Source organism: Meles meles, chromosome 6 (genome assembly GCF_922984935.1).
Source record: "Meles meles chromosome 6, mMelMel3.1 paternal haplotype, whole genome shotgun sequence".
NCBI lineage: Eukaryota > Metazoa > Chordata > Mammalia > Carnivora > Mustelidae > Meles > Meles meles.
In genome coordinates, this window is record NC_060071.1 from 152,533,800 (window position 1) to 152,559,490 (window position 25,691).

General features: G+C 41.1%; 1 gene segment (V, D, J or C); it reads right to left on the bottom strand.

Moving 5' to 3' along the window:
• The window catches only part of LOC123943703, a 63,819-nt gene that overhangs the window by 22,689 nt on the left and 15,439 nt on the right, over positions 1 to 25,691 (bottom strand). Inside the window, 1 exon segment of the V gene segment in view lies at positions 21,279 to 21,331. Within this exon segment, the coding sequence occupies positions 21,279 to 21,324 (46 nt within the window).

Sequence of the window (25,691 nt, forward strand, 5' to 3'; positions counted from 1 at the left end):
GTAGTTGGACTTAATGGCATGTCCACTCTCCATGGCATGTGCATATGTTTTCTTTCTTGTATGTGCACTTTCCCACGTTGTGAAGTCATTCCTGAAGCAAAGCCTCAATTCCTTCCTGCAGATGAAAGTCTTCTCTTTATATTTATTTAATTATCTTCAGCATAACAGTGTTCATTGTTTTTTGCACCACACCCAGTGCTCCATGCAATACATGCCCTCTCTATTACCCTCCACCTAGTTCCCAAACCTCCCACCCACACCCCTTCAAAACCCTCGGGTTGTTTTTCAGAGTCCATAGCCTCTCATGGCTCATCTCCCTTCCAATTTCCCTCAACTCCCTTCTCCTCTCCATCACCCCATGTCCTCCATGTTCTTTGTTATGCTCCACAAATAAGTGAAAACATATGATATTTGACTCTCTCTGCTTGACTTACTTCACTCAGCATAATCTCTTCCAGTCCCGTCCATGTTGCTACAAAAGTTAGGTATTCATCCTTTATGATGGAGGCATAATACTCCATCATGTGTATGTGCCACATCATCCTTATCCATTCGTCCGTTGAAGGGCATCTTGGTTCTTTCCACAGTTTGGCGAACGTGGCCATTGCTGCAATAAACATTGGGGTACAGATGGCTCTTCTTTTCACTACATCTGTATCTTTGGGGTAAATACCCAGCAGTGCAATTGCAGGGTCATAGGGAAGCTCTATTTTTAATTTCTTTTTTAAATTAATTAATTTATATTCAGCATAACAGTACTCATTTTTTTGCACCACACCCAGTGCTCCATGCAAAACTTGCCCTCTCTATTACCCTCCACCTGATTTCTTGAGGAATTTCCACACTGTTCTCCAAAGTGGCTGCACCAACTTGCATTCCCACCAACAGTGTAAGAGGGTTCCCCTTTCTCCCCATCCTCTCCAACACACGTTGTTTCCTGTCTTGCTAATTTTGGCCATTCTAACTGGGGTAAGGTGATATTTCAGTGTGGATTTAATTTGAATCTCCCTGATGGCTAGTGATGATGAGCATTTTTTCATGTGTCTGATAGACATTTGTGTCTTCATTGCATAAGTGTGTGTTCATATCTTCTGCCCATTTTTTGATATGATTATCAGTTTTCTGTGTTTTGAGTTTCTTTTCTTCATAGATCCTGGATATCAACCTTTTGTCTGTGCTGTCATTTGCAAATATCTTCTCCCATTCCATGGGTTGCCTCTTTGTTTTGTTGACTGTTTCCTCTGCTGTGCAGAAGCTTTTGATCTTGATGAGGTCCCAAAAGTTCATTTTTGCTTTTGTTTCCTTGGCCTTTGGAGACATATCTTGAAAGAAGTTGCTGTGGCTGATATCGAAGAGGTTACTGCCTATGTTCTCCTCTAGGATTCTGATAGATTCCTGTCTCACGTTGAGGTCTTTTATCCATTTCGAGTTTATCTTTGTGTATAGTGTAAGAGAATGGTCGAGTTTCATTCTTCTACATATCGCTGTCCAGTTTTCCCAGCACCATTTATTGAAGAGACTTTTTTCAATTGTATAATTTTTCCTGTTTTGTTGAGCATTATTTGAGCATAGATTTGAGGGTCCATATCTTGGCCCTCCACTCTGTTTCACTGGTCTATGTGTCTGTTTTTATGCCATTACCACGCTGTGTTGGTGATCACAGCTGTGTAGTAAAGCTTGAAATCAGGTAATGTGATGCTGCCAGTTTTGTTTTTGTTTTTCAACATTTCCTTAGCAATTCGGGGTCTCTTCTGATTCCATACAAATTTTAGGATTATTTGCTCCAGCTCTTTGAAAAATATCGGTGGAATTTTGATCGGAATGGCATTAAAAGTATAGATTTCTCTAGGCAGTATAGACATTTTAACAATGTTTATTCTTCCGATCCAAGAGCATGGAATGGTCTTCCATCTTTTTGTTTCTTCTTCAATTTCTTTCATGAGTGTTCTGTAGTTCCTCGAGTACAGATCCTTTACCTCTTTGGTTAGGTTTATTCTCAGGTATCTTATGGTTCTTGGTGCTATAGTAAATGAAATTGATTCTCTAATTTGCCTTTCTGTATTTTCATTGTTAGTGTATAAGAAAGCCACCAATTTGTGTACATTGACTTTGTATCCTGCCACATTACTGAATTGCTGTATGAGTTCTAGTTGTTTGGCGGTGGAGTCTTTGGGGTTTTTCATATAAAGAATCAGTCAGGGCGCCTGGGTGGCTCAATGGTTTAAAGCCTCTGCCTTCAGCTCAGGTCGTGATTTCAGAGCCCTGGGATCGAACCCCACATCATTCTCTCTGCTCAGCAGGGAGCCTGCTTCCCCCTCTCTCTCTGCCTCTCTCTCTGCCTGCTTGTGATCTCTCTCTGTCAAATAAATAAATAAAAAATCTTAAAAAAAAAAGAATCATGTCATCTGCAAAGAGAAAGAATTTGACTTCTTCATTGTCAATTTGGATACATTTTACTTCTCTTTGTTGTCTGATTGCTGTTGCTAGGACTTCTAATACTATGTTGAACAGGAGTGGTGAGAGTGCTCATCCTTGTCCTGTTCCTGATCTCAACGGGGAAGGCTGTGAGATTTTCCCCTGAGGATGATATTTGCTGTGGGTCTTTCATAGAAATATTTTATGAAGTTCAGGAATGTTCCCTCTATCCCTATACTTTGAAGTGTTTTAATCAGGAATGGATGCTGGATTTTGTCAAATGCGCTTTCTGCATCAATTGAGAGTACCATGTGGTTCTTCTCTCTTCTCTTATTGATTTGTTGTATCACATTAATGGATTTGTGAATGTTGCACCATCATTGCAACAGATGACAGAACATAAAAACCTTCAGAGAACAAAGCCGAGAAAAAAAAAAAAAAAAGGTTTCCTCAGATCCCACCCCCTTGAGGGGGGCAGGAGGACCTCACTCACTCACTCACTCAGACATCATTGTCTGAAAACCCACTTGGCAGGCCCCTCCCCCAGAAAACCAACCAGGAAGGAAGAAAAAAAAAAAAGAAGACGACAAAAGAACAACCACCACTACTTCATAAATACAACTTTTTTTTTTTTTTTAACTCATCACTATTCTGGTTCTTTTTTTTATACATATAGATAATTTTTAACATAATTATCATCACAGTCAGATGTCCAGTACATGAAATTCCTTAATAACCTTCTAACCTGAACTTTTTGATACATACATCCGTGTTTTTCTTTTGCTTTTCTATTTTTTAAATTTTTTAAATTTTTAATTTAGTGTGGTCTAGTTTATTCCTTTTTAATTTTTATTTTCTAATATACATATAGAGTTAAACTTCAAGGTAATCCCCTTTTCCCAATCAATGCTACCCATATAGGCAAACCAATTTTTAATCCCCCTTTCTCTTAGGGAAGTTGAGTACCTTAACAAAAACATCAAGATACAGCCAGGAAGAGGGGCCTGGGTGGCTCAGTGTGCTAAGCCACTGCCTTTGGCTTGGTCATGATCTCAGGGTCCTGGGATCGAGTCCCGCATCGGGCTCTCTGCTCAGCGGGGAGCTTGCTTCCCCCCCCCCTCTCTCTGCCTGCCTCCCTATCTACTTGTGATCTCTCTCTGTCAAATAAATAAATAAAATCTTTTTAAAAAAAGATACAGCCAGGAAGAATCAAAATAACCTTCCTCGCCCACACTGACAATTTACAACCACTCTCTCATCTTTTCTTTCCACCAGTGTTTCTGTGTATTTGTGTTTGTCCTGATAATATATAAATATTATACTTGGGGTTCTTTCTGATGAGGTTCTTCCCCCCCCTTTTTTTTGCTTTTATATATATATTTTTTCTCTTGTCATATACTTTTATCAGTCTTGTTTGTCTGTTCTTCTTTGTATCCTTCATAAATCTTACCTTGGGACCCATTTGGGCTGAGCCTTCTCTTTTATCTTCCTTTTTTTCCCTCTCTCTTTCTCTCTCTCTCTCTTTTTCTTTTTTATTTTCTTTACTTTTTTTTTTTCTTTCTTCTCTATTTCTTTTTCTTTTCTTTTTCCTCTCATTTGGTTGGGGAATCCTGATTGCAGAGAAGCGTTCCAGGGTGCACCTTGACTGCACCATAATAGAAAGCCTTCTTTATTTGTCTTTCTATCCTGGGTGATATCAGCTTTATATCCAAAGGCCGAGGTTCACACCTGTTAGCTGTCATGATGGGATAATGGTGCATGGAGTGGTTCAGAGTCAGATACCACATGATCATCATATTCACAGTCTTCTGGAAAGCTTGAGAAAAAAGCATTTTTAAAGTAAATTTACACAATGTCTCAGAGATGCATGGACTCTGTTGTAAAAAGATATTCCCACTGGCACTGATGATTAGTGGTCAATAGGCTCAAGAGCACATGCTTGATCTCCATGTGACCTGGGTCCTTGTGAGGCCACACATTTAGGAACATTTCCTCCAATTCTAGTCTTGGCCATATTGCATTCTGCTGTGGGGACATTTAACAAGGTTTCATGCATCACATCCCTACTAAACTAACAAAATCAGCCTGCCTGTCCACTGTGAGTTTTTGATGGATTCTTTTACTTTCTTTTAAAAACTGTTTTATTACTTTCAGTGTTCCAAGTCAGATCCTTTGACTTGCTAGATGAATACAAGACTTTTGTTCTGTCTCTACATCCACCAGTTTCCATCCCTGAATGGATCTTGTGCATCAAGAAGACTGAAAACTGGCCGTGCCATCCAAAATGCACCTGTGTTCACTGCATTGGAGACATGGAACGGTGCTAGTAATGTTCCTGCAATTCTTGTCCTTGGGGAGCACCCCTCACAACTTGCTCATAGCTCCGGGCTCACTGCCAGGAGACGCATTCTCTCTAAGTCTCCTAGTGAGTGGTGTTATGTAGGTGGACAACATATGTCCACCCTTTCTGCAAAATAATATAATAATTGCATAATGTTCAATGGGATTGCACATTGAAAGAGCAATTTAACCATAAGACAACTGGATCAGAGCAGCGAGAGAGAAATAAATTAGGATATTCTGAAATAAAACACTGGATTTCAAGTTTGGGCTTTAGCATATATAGAAGAAGGAATTTATCACACCCTCGTTGCTACAAGAAAATGTGGGATGGAGTAGTTAGGATGGCAGAGGATATGGGGTCCCTAGGCTTGGATTTCTGAAACACAGCTAGGTAGTCATAAAGTCATTCTGAGAAGCCACGAAGTCAATCAGAGGTCTGAGAGAACAAAACCTGCAAGTCTTCAAATAGAAAATCGATCTTCTTTTGGAATGTAGGAGGTACAGAGTTTTGTCTTGGGACATATACAGCTGTGGGGGTGACATCAGGGATGGAGCCCTCTTCTGGAAGCTACCACGATGTATTGTAGCTGCAGAGCACAAAATCTGAACTTTTAGAAGTGTGCTACTGTGGGGATGTGGCCGGTATAAAGGTGCTGAAGTGGCAAAGTGGGACAAAATTCCAGGGTCTGAGGTCTGCTGAGTCACAAGAAGGATGTGTGGCACCATCGTGATGCACAGATGCTAGGCAAAGAGCCTGGAACCCGGTTGAACAGTGAGTCTCAGGGAAGGCTTTCTGTTCTGATTTGCCATAAACAGTGAACCACAATCTGGCTATGTGACCTCTTTCCTGAGACCTGTGGGCAAATGGGAAAAGGTATGAGACTTTCCCCTGGAGGAAAAGCATGGGTCCATATCATAGGAGTCCCTAGAAGTTTTGAAACTCAATCATGTGCTTAAGATACAGCAGCTGAGACACAGGTAGGGTGAACATGGGTTTCAGATGGAAAGGTTGGAGAGAAAGGGGTTGATTGCCCTTCTGTGAGGGCTCACTGAAGCATAGGATGTATGTGAAAGTTCAACCTCTGCCGAGAGAGCACATGCCACATACAACCTACCCATCAGTGCCATCAGGAAGCAAAACAGTGCCAGCTAGTGGAGGGCAGACCTGCTTACACCAAGCCCTGTCCCCTGCTTCCAAGATGTGCCTTTCCATGAGGATAAAACCCTGGAGAATAATCATAGCAGCTACCCCCCCCCCCAGAAGATCCACAGAACAATTCCATCTCACCAAGTGTAATGATCATAAAATGTGGCAAACATTCATTTCCTGGGGAAGTATGCTTAGCTGTCTTTCTTTTGATTCTTAAGTGTTTTATTTTTATTTTTGATTTATTTTCTTTTTTTTTCATTTTTTTGTTTGTTTATTTTCAGCATAACAGCATTCATTGTTTTTCCACCACACCCAGTGCTCTATGCAATACATGCCCTTTATATTACCCACCACCTGCTTCCCCAACTTCCCACCCCCTGCCCCTTCCAAACCCTCAGGTTGTGTGCTTGTCTATCTTTCTTTTGATTCTTAAGTTTTTTTATATTATTTTTGATTTATTTTCTGATTCATCTTTCTTTACTTTTTATATACTTGCTCCTTACCTTTTTTAAGTTGAATTTTTATAAATACACATAATTACTTTTTCTATTTTTACTTCTTTCATTTATATAGATCCTAGCAAACAAGATCCAACAGCACATTAAAATGATTATCAACCATGACCAGGTGGGATTCATCCCTGGGTTACAAGGATGGTTCACCAGTTGCAAATCAATCAGTGTCATAGAACAAATCAATAAGAAAAGAGAGAATAACCACATGGTCCTCTCAATTGATGCAGTAAAAGCATTGGACAAAATACAGCATCCGTTTCTAAATAAAACACTTCAAAGTATAGGGATAGAGGGAACATTCCTGAACAACATAAAATATTTCTATGAAACCCCACAGCAAATATCATCCTCAGTGGGAAAAAGCTCACAGATTTCCCCATTGAGATCAAGAACATGCCAAGGATGCCCACTCTCACCACTCTTATTCAACATAATATTGGAAAGACTTGCAAAAACAATCAAAAATCAAAGAGAAATAAAAAGTATCCAAATTGGCAATGAAGAAGTCAGACTCTCTCTCTTCGCTGATGCCAGGATTCTTTATGTGGAAAACCCCAAAGACTCCACCCCCAAACTACTAGAACTCATAGAGCAATTCAATAACGTGGCAGTATACAAAGTCAATGTACAGAAATCAGTGGCTTTCTTAACACTAGCAATAAAAATACAGAAAGGGAAATTAGAGAAACGACTACATTAACTACAGCACCAAGAACTGTAAGATACCTGGGAATAAACCTAACCAAAGAGGCAAAAGATCTGTACTCAAGGAATGACAGAGCACTCATGAAAGAAATTGAAGAAGACACAAAAAGTTGGAATACCACTCCATGCTCTTGGATCAGAAGAAAAACATTGTTAAAATGTCTATACTGCCTAGAGCAATCTATGCTTTTTTTTTATTCGTTTATTTGTTTATTTACAGCATAACAGTGTTCATTGTTTTGGCATCACACCCAGTGCTCCATGCAGTAAGTGCCCTCCCTATTACCCACCACCTGGTTCCTCAACCTCCCACCCCCCACCCCCGCCTCTTCAAAACCCTCTGGTTGTTTTTCAGAGTCCATAGTCTCTCATGGTTTTAATGCCATTCCGATCAAAATGCCACCAAAGAGCTGGAGCAAATAATCCGAAAATTAGTATGAAATTAGAAGAGACCTTCAATTGCTAAGGAATTGTTGAAAAACAAAAATAAATCTGGCGGCATCACGTTACTTGACTTAAGCTTTACTACAAATCTCAAATCTGTGATCACCAAGACATCATGGTACTGGCATAAAAACAGACACATAGACCAGGGACACAGTAGAGAGCCCAGATATGGACCCTCAACTCTGTGGTCAAATAATCAACAAAGCAGCAAATAATACACAGCGTAAAAAAGACAGGCTCTTCAGTAAAAGTGCTGGGAAAATTGGAGAGGTATATGTAGAAGAATGAAACTCAACCATTCTCTTACACCATATACAAAGATAAACTCAAAATGGATAAAAAGACCTCAATGTGAGACAGGAATCCATCAAAATCCTAGAGGAGAACATAGGCAGTAACCTCTTTTTTTTTTTTCCATTTTATTTATTTTTTCAGCATAACAGTATTCATTCTTTTTGCACAACACCCAGTGCTCCATGCAAAACGTGCCCTTCCCATTACCCACCACCTGTTCCCCCAACCTCCCACCCCTGACCCTTCAAAACCCTCAGGTTGTTTTTCAGAGTCCATAGTCTCTTATGGTTCGCCTTCCCTCCCCAATGTCCATAGCCCGCTCCCCCTCTCCCAATCCCACCTCCCCCCAGCAACCCCAGTTTGTTTTGTGAGATTAAGAACCTCTTTGATATCAGCCACAGCATCTTCTTTCTTTTTTTTCTTTTTTTTGTTTGTTTATTTGTTTATTTACAGCATAACAGTGTTCATTGTTTTGGCATCACACCCAGTGCTTCTTTCAATATATGTCTCCAAAGACAAAGGAAACTAAAAGTGAAAATGAACTTTTGGGGCTTCATCAAGATCAAAAGCTTCTGCACAGCAAAGGAAACAGTCAACAAAACAAAGAGGCAACCTACGGAATGGGAGAAGATATTTGCAAAATACAGTACAGACAAAAGGTTAATGTCCAGGATCTATAGAGAACTTCTCAAACTCAACACACACAAAACAGATAATCATATCAAAAAAGGGCAGAAGATATGAACATACACTTCTCCAATGAAGACATACAAATGTCTCTCTGACACATGAAAAAATGCTCATCATCACTAGCCATCAGGGAGATTCAAATTAAAGGTGGGGGGGTGGGGTGGGTGGTTGAGGAACCAGGTGGTGGGTCATAGGGAGGGCACGTACTGCATGGAGCACTGGGTGTGATGCCAAAACAATGAACACTGTTATACTGTAAATAAACAAATAAAAAAAGAAAAAAAAAGCACATTGAGATACCACCTTACACCAGTTAGAATGGTCAAAATTAGAAAGACAGGAAACAACGAGTGTTGTAGAGGATGTGGAGGAAGGGGAACCCTCTTACACTGATGGTGGGAATGCAAGTTGGTGCAGCCACTTTGGAGAACAGTGTGGAAATTCCTTAAAAAATTAAAAATACAGCTTCCCTATGACCCTGCAATTGCATTACTGTGTATTTACCCCAAAGATACAGATGTAGTGAAAAGAAGGGCCATCTGTACCCCAATGTTTATTGCAGCAATGGCCTCGGTCGTCAAACTGTGGAAAGAACCAAGATGCCCTTCAACGGACAAATGGATAAAGAAGATGTGGTCCATATACATGATGCAGTATTATGCCTCCATCAGAAAGGATGAATGCGCAATTTTTGTAGCAACATGGATGGGTCTGGAAGAGATTATGCTGAGCAAAATAAGTCAAGCAGAAAGAGTCAAGTATCATAGGATTTCACTTATTTGTGGAGCATAACAAAGAACTTGGAGAACATGGGGATATGGAGAGGAGAAGGGAGTTGAGGGAAATTAGAAGGGGAGGTGAACCATGAGAGACTATTGACTCTGAAAAGCAATCTGAGTGTTGTGACGGGGCGGGGGTTGGGATGTTGGGGTTGCCAGGTGGTGGGTATTAATGAGGGCACATATTGCATGGAGCACTTGGTATGGTACAAAAACAATGAATACTGATACGCTGAAAAGAAATTAAAAAAAGAATCATTCATTATGACAAATCCTCAATTTATATGTCTTAATTTTCCTCTCTTCTTATTTTATTTTTCAGAAAAAAAAATGAAAGGATCAACAGAACCTTCTCCAATGAAGACATTATAAATGGCTATCAGAATCATGAAAAACTGTGCATCATCATTATCCATCAGGGATATTCAAATCAAAACCACATTGAGATACCACCTTACACCAGTAAGAATGGCCATAATTGAATAGACAGTTAACAACGTGTTTTGGAGAGGATGTGGAGTAAGGGGAATCGTCTTACACTGTTGGTGGGAATGCAAGTTGGTGCAGCCACTTTGGAAAACAGTGTGGAGATTCCTTAAGAAATTGAAAATGGATCTTACCTATCACCCTGCAATTGCACTATTGGGTATTTACCCCAAAGATCCAGACATAGTGAAAAGAAGGACCATCTGTACCCTGGTGTTCATAGCAACAATGGACACATTCGCCAAACTGTGAAAAGAGCCAAGATGCCTTTCAACGGACGAATGGATAAAGAAGATATAGGCCATATATACAATGGAGTATTATGTCTCCACCATAAAGGATAAATATCCAACTTATGCATCAACATGGATATGACAGGAGTGGAGTATTCTGACTGAAATAAGTCAAGATAAGAGAGTCAATTATCATATGGTTTCACTTACTAGTGGAGTATAAGGAATAACACGGAGGATTTTGAGAGAAGGAGAGAAGAGAATTGGGGAAAATATGAGGGGGAGGTGAATCCTGAGAAACTGTGGACTGTGAGAAACAAACTTAGGGTTTTGGACTGGATGAGGAGTGGGGAGTTAGGTGAGCCTGGTGGTGGGTATTCTGGAGGGCACATATTGCATGGAGTACTGGGTGTGGTGCATAAACGATAGTTGGAACACTGAAAAAATAAAATAAAATTTGAAAAAAGAAGATATTGAAAAGAAATGAAATGATGGAGAAATTCACCCTAGAAGAATGAATAAGATGTAGATATCATTCCCAATTTTAATCCATACAGATATAAATATGATGTCTGAACTAGAATTTAAAGTGATGATTTTAAGTATACTAGCTGGAGTTGAAAAAGGACAGAAGACACTAAGAATTCCTTACTGCAGTGATTTATGAACTAAAATTGAATCAGGCCCAAATTAGAAACAAACAAACAATCTCTAAAACCAAGACACAATCCCAAGTGGAGGCTATAAAACATAAGGATATAAGGAGAGGAGCAAATTGGTGGTATACAAGATAAAATTATAGAAAATAATGGCTGAGAAGATGATGGAAACCAAGGTAATGGACCGCAAAGGTAGACTTAGGGAACTCAGGGTCTTATTAAAACACAATAATATTTGTATCGTAAGAGTCTCTGATGATGAACAGAGAAAAAGAGGGGGATTAGGTATATTCCATATGATAATAGCTGAAAAGTTCTGTAATATGAAGGACATAGACATCAAAATCCAGAAAGTACAGGGAACTCTTGTTTAATTAAAAAAAAAAGATGACGATCTCTAAAGCATATCATAGTCAAACTCATAAAATACAACACAGAGAAGGAAAGAATCCTGAAAGGAACTAGGGAACAAAAGAGCTTAACCTTTAGGGCTTTCAGTACAACACAACTCTGTAATGTGATGATCAGAATCAAATCCCACAGAGTCATCACATCCACATCTTCTGTAAAGTTTGAAAAATCATCACACTTAAATGAAAGTTCCAGAAATTCTAGGAAACCCCGACTCCCTTGTACCAAGGTTCTCCTTGTGTGTGTCCACTGCATCATTTCACAGATCCCTGGGATAGTCAACTGGTTAGTCCTGTCTGTGGGAGGGAGCATGTGAGAAACCCACCCTGAACCTCATTGAAGGAAATTATCAGGTACTTTTTCACAACAAAAGCAACAGAGAAACTCCAGAGCATCAGTGCTTGGGTTCATGGGTCACTAATGTCTTCCTCTGTTCCAGCTGCTGTAACAAGGTATACGGACTGAGTGACTTTAAACAACACACAATAATTTCTCACAGTTCGGTAGTCTGGGAAGTCCCAGGTCAAGGTGTAGACAGATTTGGTGTCTGGAGAGCCTACACATCTTAGAGTGTCCTTTACCTGTCACTTCACATGGAGAAAGGAGGCAAGGATCTTTCCCAGTCCTTGTGTGTAAAAGCACTAATACCATCATGAGATTTCCCTCTCCTGACCTAAGTGCTTCCCTAAGACCCCTCCTCCTCATCCCATCACATTGTCATTAGGATTCCCCTGTGATGGTAGAGGGCACACACATAGAGCTGATAGCAACAACTAAAGGATCAATTAGTTATACCCTGCAGGTGGAAGGCCCCTCCAATCCAGCATCTCAACCTGAGGATTCTCATGGATCCAGTAGAAACTTCTGGTCTCTGTGTGCACACAGGGGACACAAGACCATTGGAACCATCTGGTGACCTTGGGGAGTATACAGACTCCACCTCAGATACTGGCTAGAACTCGGTCCATTATATCATGATTCTCATATTGTGCTTTTACATGGATAATTCTTCCCATTTTCCAAGGATTCATTTTCTTTTTTTTTTTATTCTATTTTTATTTGTTTATTTACAGGATAACAGTGTTCATTGTTTTGGCATCACACCCAGTGCTCCATGCAGCACGTGCACTCCCTATTATCCACCACCTGGTTCCTCAACCTCCCACCCCCCCACCCCCCCCCGCCGCCCCTTCATAACCCTCTGGTTGTTTTTCAGAGTCCATAGTCTCTCATGGTTCATCTCCCTTCCAGTTTCCCTCAACTCCCTCTCCTCTCCATCTCCCCATGTCCTCCATGTTATTTGTTATGTTCCACAAATAAGTGAGACCATATGATACTTGACTCTCTCTGCTTGACTTATTTCGCTCAGCATAATCTCTTCCAGTCCCATCCATGTTGCTACAAAAGTTGGGTATTCGTCCTTTCTGATGGAGACATAATACTCCATTGTGTATATGGACCACATCTTCCTTATCCATTCCATGCCCATATCCGTTGAAGGGCATCTTGGTTCCTTCCACAGTTTGGCGACCGTAGCCATTGCTGCAATAAACATTGGGGTACAAATGGCCCTTCATTTCACTACATCTGTATCTTTGGGGTAAATAACTAGCAGTGCAATTGCAGGGTCATAGGGAAGCTCTATTTTTAATTTCTTCAGGAATCTCCACACTGTTTTACAAAGTGGCTGCACTAACTTGCATACCCACCAACAGTGTAAGAGGGTTCCCCTTTCTCCACATCCTCTCCAACACACGTTGTTTCCTGTCTTGCTAATTTTGGCCATTCTAACTGGTGTTAGGTGGTATCTCAATGTGGTTTTAATTTGAATCTCCCTGATGGCTAGTGATGATGAGCATTTTTTCATGTGTCTGATAGCCATTCGTATGTCTTCATTGGAGAAGTGTCTGTTCATATCTTCTGCCCATTTTTTGATATGATTATCTGTTTTGTGTGTGTTGAGTTTGAGAAGTTCTTTATAGATCCTGGATATCAACCTTTTGTCTTTACTGTCATTTGCAAATGTCTGATCCCATTCCGTGGGTTGCCTTTTTGTTTTGTTGACTGTTTCCTTTGCTGTGCAGAAACTTTTGATCTTGATGAAGTCCCAAAAGTTCATTTTCGCTTTTGTTTCCTTGGCCTTTGGAGACCTATCTTGAAAGAAGTTGCTGTGGCTGATATCGAAGAAGTTACTGCCTATGTTCTCCTCTAGGATTCTGATAGATTCCTGTCTCACGTTGAGGTCTTTTATCCATTTCGAGTTTATCTTTGTGTACGGTGTAAGAGAATGGTCGAGTTTCATTCTTCTACATATCGCTGTCCAGTTTTCCCAGCACCATTTATTGAAGAGACTCTCTTTTTTCCATTGAATATTTTTTCCTGTTTTGTTGAAGATTATTTCACCATAGAGTTGAGGGTCCATGTCCAGGCTCTCTACTCTGTTCCACTGGTCAGTGTGTCTGTTTTTATGCCAGTACCACGCTGTCTTGTTGATTACAGCTTTATAGTAAAGCTTGAAATCGGGTAACGTGATGCCGTCAGTTTTGTTTTTGTTTTTCAACATTTCCTTAGCAATTCGGGGTCTCTTTTTACTCCATACAAATTTTAGGATTATTTGCTCCAGCTCTTTGAAAAATATCGGTGGAATTTTGATCGGAATGGCATTAAAAGTATAGATTGCTCTAGGAAGTATAGACATTTTAACAATGTTTATTCTTCCAATCCAAGAGCATGGAACGGTCTTCCATCTTTTTGTGTCTTCTTCAATTTCTTTCATGAGTGTTCTGTAGTTCCTCGAGTACAGGTCCTTTACTTCTTTGGTTAGGTTTATTCCCAGGTATCTTATGGTTCTTGGTGCTATAGTAAATGGAATCGATTCTCTAATTTCCCTTTCTGTATTTTCATTGTTAGTGTATAAGAAAGCCACTGATTTCTGTACATTGACTTTGTATCCTGCCACGTTACTGAATTGCTGTATGAGTTCTAGTAGTTTGGGGGTGGAGTCTTTGGGGTTTTCCATGTAAAGAATCATGTCATCTGCGAAGAGAGAGAGTTTGACTTCTTCCTTGCCAATTTGGATATATTTTATTTCTCTTTGTTGTCTGATTGCCATTGCTAGAACTTCTAATACTATGTTGAACAAGAGTGGTGAGAGTGGGCATCCTTGTCGTGTTCCTGATCTCAACGGGAAGACTGCCAGCTTTTTCCCATTGAGGATGACATTTGCTGTGGGTCTTTCATAGATAGATTTTATGAAGTTCAGGAATGTTCCCTCTATCCCTATACTTTGAAGCGTTTCATCAGGAACGGATGCTGGATTTTGTCAAATGCTTTTTCTGCATCAATTGAGAGGACCATGTGGTTCTTCTCTCTTCTCTTATTGATGTGTTCTATCACACTGATTGATTTGCAAATGTTGAACCAACATTGCAACCCAGGGATGAATCCCACCTGGTCATGGTGGATAATCTATTTACTGTGCCGCTGGATCCTGTTTACTAGGATCTTGTTGAGAATCTTTGCATCCATATTCATCAGTGGTATTGGTCTGAAATTCTCCTTTTTGGTAGGGTCTTTGCCTGGTTTGGGGATCAGGGTAATGCTGGCTTCATAAAAAGAGTCTGGAAGTTTTCCTTCTGCTTCAATTTTTTGGAACAGGTTCAGGAGAATTGGCGTTATTTCTTCTTTGAAAGTTTGGTAGAATTCGTCAGGGAATCCGTCAGGTCCTGGGCTCTTGTTTTTTGGGAGGTTTTTGATCACTGCTTCAATCTCATTACTAGATATCGGTCTATTCAGGTTATCAATTTCTTCCTGGTTCAATTTTGCGAGTTTGTAGCTTCCCAGGAATGCATCTATTTCATCTAGGTTGCTTAGCTTATTGGCATATAACTGTTGGTAATAATTTCTGATGATTGTTTCTATTTCCTTGGTGTTAGTTGTGATCTCTCCGTTTTCATTCATAATTTTATTAAATTGGGCTTTCTCTCTTTTCTTTTGGATTAGTGTGGCCAATGGTTTATCGATCTTATTGATTCTTTCAAAAAACCAGCTTCTAGTTTCATTGATATGTTCTACTGTATCTCTCGTTTCTACCTCATTGATCTGTGCTCTAATCTTGATTATTTCCCTTCTTGCATGTGGAGTTGGTTTGATTTGTTGTTGATTCTCCAGTTCTTTAAGGTGTAGAGACAGCTGGTGTATTCTGGATTTTTCAATATTTTTGAGGGAGGCATGGATGGCTATGTATTTCCCCCATAGAACCACCTTTGCTGTATCCCATAGATTTTGGTCAGAGGTGTCTTCATTCTCATTGGTTTCCATGAATTGTTTAAGTACATCTTTGATCTCCTGGTTGATCCAAGCATTATTAAGCAAGGTGGTCTTTAGCTTCCAGGTGTTTGAGTTCCTTCTGAACTTTTCCTTGTGATTGAGCTCCAGTTTCAAAGCATTGTGATCGGAGAATACGCAGGGAATAATGTCAGACTTTTGGTATCGGTTGGAGTCCTGCTTTGTGACACAGTATGTGGTCTTCTGGAGAAGGTTCCATGTGCACTTGAGAAGAATGCGTATTCTGTTGTTTTCGGGTGGAATGTTCTGTATATGTCGATGAGGTCCATCTGGTCCAATGTTTCATTCAATGCTCTTCTTTCTTTATTAATTTTCTGCTTCGATGATCTGTCTATTTCTGAGAGAGGCATATTAAGATCTCCTACTATTATTGTATTCATATCAATATGACTCTTTATCTTGATTAATAGTTTTCTTATGTAATTGGGTGCTCCCATATTGGGGCATAGATATTCACAATTGTTAGATCGTCTTGGCGGATAGTCCCTTTAAGAATTATGTAATGTCCTTCTGTATCTCTGACTACAGTCTTTAGTTTACAATCTAATTTATCTGATATGAGTATCGCTACCCCGGCCTTCTTTTGAGGCCCATTGGCATGAAAGATGCTTCTCCATCCCTTCACTTTCAGTCTGGGTGTCTCCTTAGGTTCAAAATGGGTCTCTTGTAGACAACATACGGATGGGTCCTGTCGTTTTTTCCAATCTGCAACCCTGTGTCGTTTTATGGGCGCATTTAGGACATTCACATTGAGAGTGATTATTGAGAGATAGGTTTCTATTGACATCGTGTTGCCTTTGAAGTCTTTCTGTCTATAGATTGTTTCTATATTTCTGTTCAATGATATTCTTAGGATTTTTTCTCTTTCATAAGACCCCCCTTAATATTTCCCACAGTGTTGGCTTGATGGTTGCATAGTCTTTTAAGCCTTGCCGGTCTTGGAAACTCTTTATCTCTCCATCCATTTTAAATGTCAGTCTTGCTGGATAGAGTATTCTTGGTTGCATGTTCTTCTCATTTAGTGCTCTGAATATATTTTGCCAGCCCTTCCTGGCTTTCCAGGTCTCTGTGGAAAGGTCTGACGTTATTCTAATTGGCTTTCCTCTGTATGTAAGAAGCTTCTTTGTCCTAGCTGCTTTTAAGAGGGTCTCTCTTGAAACATAATTCCCCATTCTAACTATACGTGCCGTGAGGACTTTCGAGAATCTAAAATCTTGGGAGGAAATCTTTCTGCCTCTAGTAAATGAACGTTGTTTCCATTCGTGAGAATGGGAAAATTTTCATAGACAAATTCTTCAACTATATCTTCTAGACTTCTTTCTTTTTCTTCCCCTTCAGTGATTCCAGTAATTCTGACTTTGGAACGTTTCATGGCATCGTTTATTTCCCTGATTCTGTTTTCGTGGCTTCTGAGCTGTTTGTTCCAGGCTTCCTCCTGATCCTTTCTCTCAATAGTTTGTCCTCCAGATCACTAATCTATCTTCTGTCTCAGTTACCCTAGCTTTTAGAGAATTTAAATTGGGTTGGAACTCATTGAGAGCATTTTGAACATCATCCCTGGTGGCTTTCAGTTCTGCCCTAACATTGTGAACATCATCCCTGGTGGCTTTCAGTTCTTCCCTAATCAATTCTGTTTGGTCATCCATGGCTTTCTCCAACCTAGCTATTGCCTGGATAATTGTTAGTCTGAATTCCTTTTCTGACATATTGTCTATGTCGATAGCCATTAGCTCTGTTGCAGAAGGTCCATCCTCTGTATTTTTCTTCTGTTGGGTATTCCTCCTCCTAGTCATTTTGGTAAGAGATGACAAAACAGATGCAGCTGGACTTATCAATTGTGGTGCAGTCAATGTGCACCCTGGAAAGCTTCTGTGCAATCAGGATTCCCCACCCAAATGAGAGAAAAAAGAAAAGAAAAGGAAATAGAGAAGAGGAAAGAAAAAAAGGGGGAAAGAAAAAAGGAAAAAAAAGAGAGAGAGAGAGATAGGAAAAAAAGGGAAGATAAAAGAGAAGGCTCAGCCCAAATGGGCCACAAGTAAGATTTGTGGAGTATACAAACAAAAACAGATAGACAAAAAGAGTGATAAAAGTATAAGACAAGAGAAAAAAATATGTATATATAAGCAAAAAAAAAAAGGGAAGAACCTCATCAGAAAGAACCCCAAGTATAAGATTTATATATTATCAGGACAAACACAAGTTCACAGAAACACTGACAGAAGGAAAAATTGGGAGAATGGTTATAGATTCTCAGTGTGGGTGAGGAAGTTTATTTTGATTCTTCCTGAGGGTATCTTGATGTTTTTGTTAAGGGACTCAACTTTCCTAAGTTACAGGGGGATTAGAAACTGGTTTGCCTATAGGGGTAGCATTGATTGGGGAAAGGGGATTACCTTGAATTTAACTCTATATGTATAGTAGAAAATAAAAATTAAAAAATAAACTAGACTAAACTAAGTTAAAATTAAAAAAGAATTTTAAAAAATAGAAAAACAAAAGAAAAGCATGGGTGTATGTATCAAAAAGTTCAGTTTAGAAGGTTATTAAAGAATTTGATGTACTGGACATCTCAGTGTGGTGGTAAATAGGTTAAAAAATTATCTGTATGTATAAAAAAAAGAACCAGAATATTGGTAAAGAGTTAAAAATAAAAGTTGTATTTATGAAGTAGTGGTGGTTGTTCTCCTGTAGTCTTTTTTTTTTTTCTTCCTTCCTGGTTGGTTTTCTGGGGGAGGGGCCTGCCACGTGGGTTTTCAGTTCCCCGATGTTCCCTCAGTTAGGTCCTCCCTCTCCCCTCAAGGGGGTGAGCTCTTTTTTTTTTCAGGAAACTGTTTTTTTCAGCCTTTTGTTCTCTGGGGGTTTTTATGTTCTTTCATCTTCTTTCTCTCGCCTTGACAGCTTTTGATGGTTTTTGGAGGCTTAGAGGAGAGCAAACAGCACCCCAACCTCCCTCTCAGAGAGAAGCCTCAGACTGTTTTGCAAAAGCTGTTGGCAGAGTCGGTTCTGAGTCACTGTCCCTGGGGATGCAGGAGCTCCTCGTTGTACCCAAAACCAGGGCAGTGGTGGCTGTCTAGGCAGCTCCAAACCGCCAGAGAGGTTCCGAGCCTAGATCGCACACTGAGATTTTCCCGCTGTCCCGGGCTGGGAATGTCTGGTTTTTCCGGCTGCCAGAGCTCTAGACTAGCACCTATGAGCACCTATCCCAAGGGAGGGTGTGGGACGTGCGCGTTTCAGGATTGCTGTCTGGCCAGGCTCCCAGCCCCTCACGGGAGCCAGACCCCACTCGTTCTCGGGTGCGCTGGCATTCAGGTGTACTGGCGGCTCAGGGACGGAGACCTGATTTCTCCGCCGCATTCTCTCTGGCTCCGCGCCATGGGAGGCTGTCCTGGGTGGGGGGACTTATGTCCCTGACCCTAACCGCCCAGGTTCCCACTATTACCCCCCGCGATCCTTTGCTGTTTGTTTTTTGAGTGCTTTCAACCAGACTCCAAGTTAATGCTGGTCCCCAGACGCAGAGCACTCTCGTGTTGGGGTGTTACTTTCCGATCGGTCACCTCTGGTGGCTCCCTCCCGCTTTTGTTTATCTTCCGATATCAGTTGGAGGTTCCCAGTCTGCTTTACCTGCCACTGGCGTCTTCTGCTCCTGTAGAGATCCAAACGTGTATAATTCTGATCTCAGGCTGATTTCATGGGTGGTCAGAGTTCTTTGGTAGGTAATCAGCTCACTTTAGGGTACAGGTTGAAATGGTGCCTCCTCCTACTTCCCCGCCATCTTGACTCCAAGGATTCATTTTCTATTTAGAATGACCATTCTCTTTTTGTACTCACAACTTTAAAACTTGTTTAGTGGATTTAGTCATCATGACATATGTGTTGATTATTGTCTGCTAGTTCCTTGAGCTTTGTTTGTCCCTCTTCTCCTCTCATTCTACACATCGGATCTCTAACGAGAATGCAAATCTTCTCTCTCCTTTGATGCAGGCAGGAGACTGACTCCAAAGACGCCCCTCCCATAAGCAATACCCCGTCAAGACCACAGCACACAACAGACACCCTAAGCCAGTGGCCTTCCCTGGCTCTAATTAAGCACTTATGACTTTCTGAGAGGCCTGCCCTCCTCTCAACAGACTTCTTGTTTAAAGTGATAGCAGTTTTATATTCACGTGTGTGTGTGTGTGTGTGTGTGTGTGTGTGTGTGTGTGTGTGATCTTCAGACTCTGTATCCACACAACATCCTGGTGCAGCTTTCCTCTTCTTTCCCACGTTGTCATTAACATTCATACTGTGACTTCCCTTGCAGACACTGGGTAGAACACAGTCTACTTCTATCATTGTCTTTTTACTGTGATGCTTCTATGGATTATTCCAATTTTCTAAGGATTCATACCATTTTCTACTTAGAATGGCCAGTTTACTCTTTTGTTCTTTCAGTTTCACACATGTTTAGTGGAATTAGTCAACACATTATTCCCTGCTAGGTCCTTTACCTTCATTACTCTCTCTTTTCTTCTTGCCTCACAGGTGAAAATCTAACAAGAACACACCTGTTCATCTTTTGATGCAGATGGGCATCTGACTCCACAATAGTCCCTTCCATTAACAAGACCCAGTCCCCACCACTGACCCACAGCACAAAACCTGAGACAGTGTCCTTCACTGGCTCCTTCTATGTATTTATGTCTTCCTGAGAGACCAGCCCTTATTTCAACAGACATGACTGTGAAGGTGATGATGGTTTTATACACGTGTGTGTGTGTGTGTGTGTGTGTGTGTGTGCATGTGTGCATATGTGTGATCTTCGACTTCACATCCACACCATGTCCTGGTGGGAGTCTGACAATTTCCCATGGTGCTACACACATTGCTGTGAAAATGGTTCAAGACAGTGATCCCACCAGGGATACTTCATCTCTTACTTTCATTTGTTGATACCCTTGTAGCCTCCTGTCCAGCATGCATGTTATGCCACTTCTGGAATCCTTGAACATTGATCTGGATGTTCCTGTGATTTCCAGTGAGTGCATCTGGAACTCTTGAATGTATTCTGGTGATGTGCATAGAGTCATTCATAATTCATTCAAATTTAGGACCAGGAAAAAGCAAGTGCATGTGACACTGACACTTGTTACTATAGTAGTTCTTCAACTTTTCAATTTTTATGTCTGAGAATGAATTTGTAAGCACAGAACCTTGTGTCTAGAGAGGTTTCCTGGGGGAAAGTCTATAAATAGAGAGGAAGCACCAGACCCTGAGAGGAAATCTGTTCATAACTACTATCTTCATCTGTTCCTGGGGTAAAGACAGAATTGGTGAGTGGTGTGCACCCCCTTGGTGGTCCAGATCCCTCCTATGGTGATGTTTTTGTCTGGGCTCACACTGATGTCCCCTCACTGTGTCTCTCACACATTAATACAGAGCCGTGTCCTTGGCGCTCAGGTTGTTCATCTGCAGATACAACATATTCTTGTCATTGTCTGCAGATCGTGTATCCGCCCTTCACAGAGTCTGCCTAGTATGTGTAACTACCACCACTGCTAATATCTGCAACCAAATGCAGCCCCTTCCCTGGAGCCTGGCAGTCCCAGTTCATGGCACAGATACTCAAGGTGAATCCAGAGGCACAGGAGAATCTCAGGGACCCCCCCCCCAGTCTTCACCAGTTCTCCCCCAGATTCCACCAGCTGCACCTCACACTGGACACCTGCAGACACAAGACATCTTCGTCAGGACACTATCACACATCCAGTGTTTCGCTCATTCATGTCCACTCTCACTCTCAAGGTGTCTTTTTCTCTGTAAATTACCTCTTAAAAGAGTAACAAGGATAACCCAGCCAAGCACAAACTCCATAGTGAGTCTTTTCTATTCTGTCCTGATCCATGAATGGGAACACCTGGAAATATGGTGTCTGGTGCTCCTCTCCCAGCTGCAGGGTTCGGGTTGGGCTGATTTAGTCAGCAGAAGGAAGGCTCTAGTTTCATGTCATCTTAGTATACATTCAACTTGGGGTCTATGTGAACAGCGAGAGCAGCGACCAGAGCAGATTGGTGTGATTGAATTTGATTTTGCAGTATTGACATCTTTATTATGCTGTATATGACAGCATAATTTAAAAAAAGATTTTTTTATTATATGATTTTCCAGAGCACATGCTACCTTTTTTTTACACATGAACAGAAATCTTTACATGTAGATTTCATGTGACCCCCATTAAGACATCGGAATGTATACCTAGAATTTTAGATGGTTTTTGAGGGGTCTAAAGCATGTACTGGTTAAGATCAACCCCATGATCTGTACAGGGTAAGAGTGACCCCATGGTCTGTTCTGTGCTCCTCCCACAGGATGTACTGCACCCATGAACCACATGCAGGACAGAGTGTTAGGCTCATGAGGAATGTACCCCTCATGTAATGGCAACAGGATGATTTTGCTTGTTCTAGAATTTACTTGATATACAGAGAGAATCACAGTTCATGCAGGTGCATTTTCTAGTTGCTCATATTTCCTTATTTCTTATTTCTGCATTCTTCCAGAGGCATCTCTGTGCTTATCTGCAATAGCTTTGATGAGTGTACTTGATACTCAGGGTGTGTGTGGTTCTGGACAGAGACCTTCTGACATCACTGCTCAAAGGGAACAATGTATAATGGGTGTACTTATGTGGGTGGAAGTGGAGACATTTGAAGCTATCAAGAGTCTGTGTTGTTGTGGACATAACCAACAACAACTCTGGCTGGACACTAGGACGTTCCCTGGTTAGAGTAGAGACCAATTAGTAAAAGGATTGCAGACAACTAAAACGTGAAATTATCAACAGGTAATGTAGGTGCCTTTGAGTGTTTCCAGTAGTGCACACACCACATGGAGCCTAGGAAGAGTCATGGACCCAGGAAGAGTCATAGATGTAGGTGGGTTTCAAATGGGGACATGAGTTAACAACAGTACATTTAGTGGCAGATGCACACCTCATGGCAATCAGTAAAACACAACTTTGTAAGGTGATTCTCAGACTCCAATCCCACAGGGTGATCACATCTGCAACTTCTGGAAAGGTTAAAAAAAACAGCATCCTTAAAAAGTTCCACAGTCTCCGAAACCCTGTCTCCCTTTTCTAAAGGTTCTCCTTCTATGTGTCCATTCTGTCTTTTTTTAAAAATTTCTTTTATTTTTTTCAATGTTCCAGAATTCACTGTTTATGCACCACACTCTGTACTTCGTGCAATATGTGCCCTCCATGATACACACCACCAAGCTCACCCAATCCCCCGTGCCCTTCCCCTCGAAATCCCTCACTTTGTTTCTCAGACTCCACAGTCTCTCATGGTTCATCTCCCCCTCCAATTTCCTCCAACTCCTTCTCTTCTCCATCTCCCCATGTCTTCCATGTGATTGCATCTGATTTTGTGGTATTGGCAGCATTTGGGAAAATATTTTTTTTTTATTATATGATTTTCCAGAGCACACACTTAACCTCCATATGCTGCCTTTTTTTTAATCACATGCATAAAAATCTTTAGATCTAGATTTCATGTGACCCATTAAGAGATGTGAATGTATGCCCAGAATTTTAGATGGTTTTTGAGGTGTATAAAGCATGTAGGGGGATGAGTGACCCCAGGATCTGATCTGTCCTCCCACAAGACATACTGCACCCATGAACCACCTGTAGGACAGATTGTCAGGCTCATGAGGAATGTGGAACCCCTCCTGTAATGGGGACAGGATGGTTTTGTTTGTTCTAGAGTTTACTGAATTACAGAGGGAATCACAGTTACAGTAAGCCACAAGAACATTCTAGAATCTCCACGTATTAGTCAGAGTTCTCCTGAAGAACACATAGCTCACTGGCATACATCACTGAAAAGTCTGGGAAGTCCCATGATCTACTATCACAAGGGACCCAGGATGGCCAGTGATGAAGGTCTCATCAGATTTTCATTGGGGAGTAGTCAGAGATCCTGGAGACCTGACAGCCTAACTGCATCCAAGGGAAGGTGGCGACCAGTGTCCCTGCTCAAGCATGTGCACGCCAATTATCATAAGGTTTTAATTGTCTTATAAGATGAATTCCACCCTAAAGGAAATTCATATGGGAGAATTTCAGGACAAATACAGGTCTTTGATATGTTAAAATCCTGGAACAGAAATGGGTTAGAATTTCCAGAAGTAAAAAGCCACATTTGGACTAAACCAGAATTATCAACATGGGACTAAGTGAACTAAAAAATGTAATGTTGTATGTTTTGTCTTATTTTAAACATGACTCGCACTGTAATGTTTGTTCTTCCGGACTAAGTAAACTTTTTTCTTAAGATGTCTGTGATTTACAGAAATGGAAAAATATTCATTTGCTAACAAATCATTCAACTTTTCTCTCTATCTGAACCCTCTGATGTTCCAAAAGGTCTCAGTAAGTATTCTTTCTTCCTTGAAAATCAGTCATTTGCATAAGTTCAATGAGAATCTGTTTTCCTTGTAACAGGACACCATTGGAAACTCTGGTTATTTTACCAAGGCTTTGACTGGAATGTCATGTTTGAAAAGACTCAGGTATGACCAGACGGCTTAAAGGAACTAAGGTTGACTTTATAAAACATGGAGCCGTAAAGCCCTTTGGAACTCTTGGCCTGAAACCTTGCTTACAGGGTTCCCAGAAGCTTCAACAGGTGAGTAAAAAATGTCACTTTCTGGTAGGATACTTTGGGAACTTCAGGAAGAAAAATGCGTCCAAATCAACAGGTATTACAGGCATGTCTAATGGCAAGTATATGGTTTGGCTCCTGGCCTGGAGAGGCTACTAAAAAAGTTCAACCTAGAGATTCCTTATAAGAAGTTCCAGCAAAGCAGATTCTAAAAGATCTATATAATTACTTACTTACTGTTCTTGCTGAGCTTATGTAAATAATTAGGCCAAGTTTGTTAAAACTGGGCTTGTTTTTCACATGAATTAGTCCTGATTTGGCTATCTCTGGAAATGAGGGTTATTTTAGAGAGAAAAAATTGTGTTTTAATAATACATCTTTATGGATGTTAAATTTTAGATTTAATTGTTTTTAAATGCTTGTTTACCTAAACTAGACAACTTGAGGTAAACTTCAGAGAAGTTGCACGATAGCTCATTTAGACGATCTTGCTTTTATCAGTCAGTCAACCCCAGATATAAGGAAGATTTGGGGAATTACAAACAACCTTACTGAGTGCCGCAGAACTGGTCATCCCAGATGTTACCAAGCCCTTCCACTTGTATGTGGGTAAAAAGGCAGGGGTGGCCAAAGGAGTTGAAGGAGTTGTGACTCAGACTCGGGCATGGCAAAGGCCAGTAGCCTATTTTAGCAAGAAACTAGATCCAGTAGTGGCTCGGTTCCCCCTTGCCTCCTGCATAATTACTGCCATGGCCTTCCTGGTCAAGAATGTAAGTAAATTGACTTTGGGTCAAAATCTCATCTTGACCACCACTCACACTATCGAGGGCATTCTCCGTACTCCACCACACCAGTGGATGACAAACGCCAGAGTGACGGGGTATCAGGCCCTCCTCCTTAACAATGACTGATCAGTCTGTACTCCAGTCACTGGAGGCATTACAGTCTGTCTAGCCCACGCAGGGATCCTAACTGCCCACACTGAGATGGAGACAGAGCTGGAACCATATCCTTACCAAGCTGGGGACTTGGTTTGGATGTGCTGCTGCCAAGTGGAAAACTTGGAGCCCCGCTGAAAAGGATCCTACATTGTGATCCTGACCACTACCACCACTCTCAAGGTCAACGGGATTACTCCCTGGGTCCACTACCCCCACATCCGGCCAGCTGACCCACACACCGTTCTCAAGGACTTTGTCCCAGAATGAGAGTCAGCCCGACAAAGACAATCCCCTAAATCTAAGACTGCATCATTCTCACTTACCCCACTAATGTTACTTGCTTTTGTCAAAGACATAGTCAGTACAGTTCAGCTCATGTAACTCAGACAGCAGTACCAACCACCGGACCTTGTTGCTGAGACCAGCCTGGACCCATGATTGGGTCCTTCCTTAGGTTCCTCTGAGAGGGGGAAATGTGGAGGCCGAGAAAAATCAAGGCCATCCCATGTCAGGCTTAGCCTTAATGTAATTAGAGCCATCTCAGACCCCTGTGCCCAAAGGCTGAACTTTCCCCCACCCTGCTTTAGTAAGCCCTGCCCTGCTTTAATATCAGGAAGCCCCACCCTGCTTT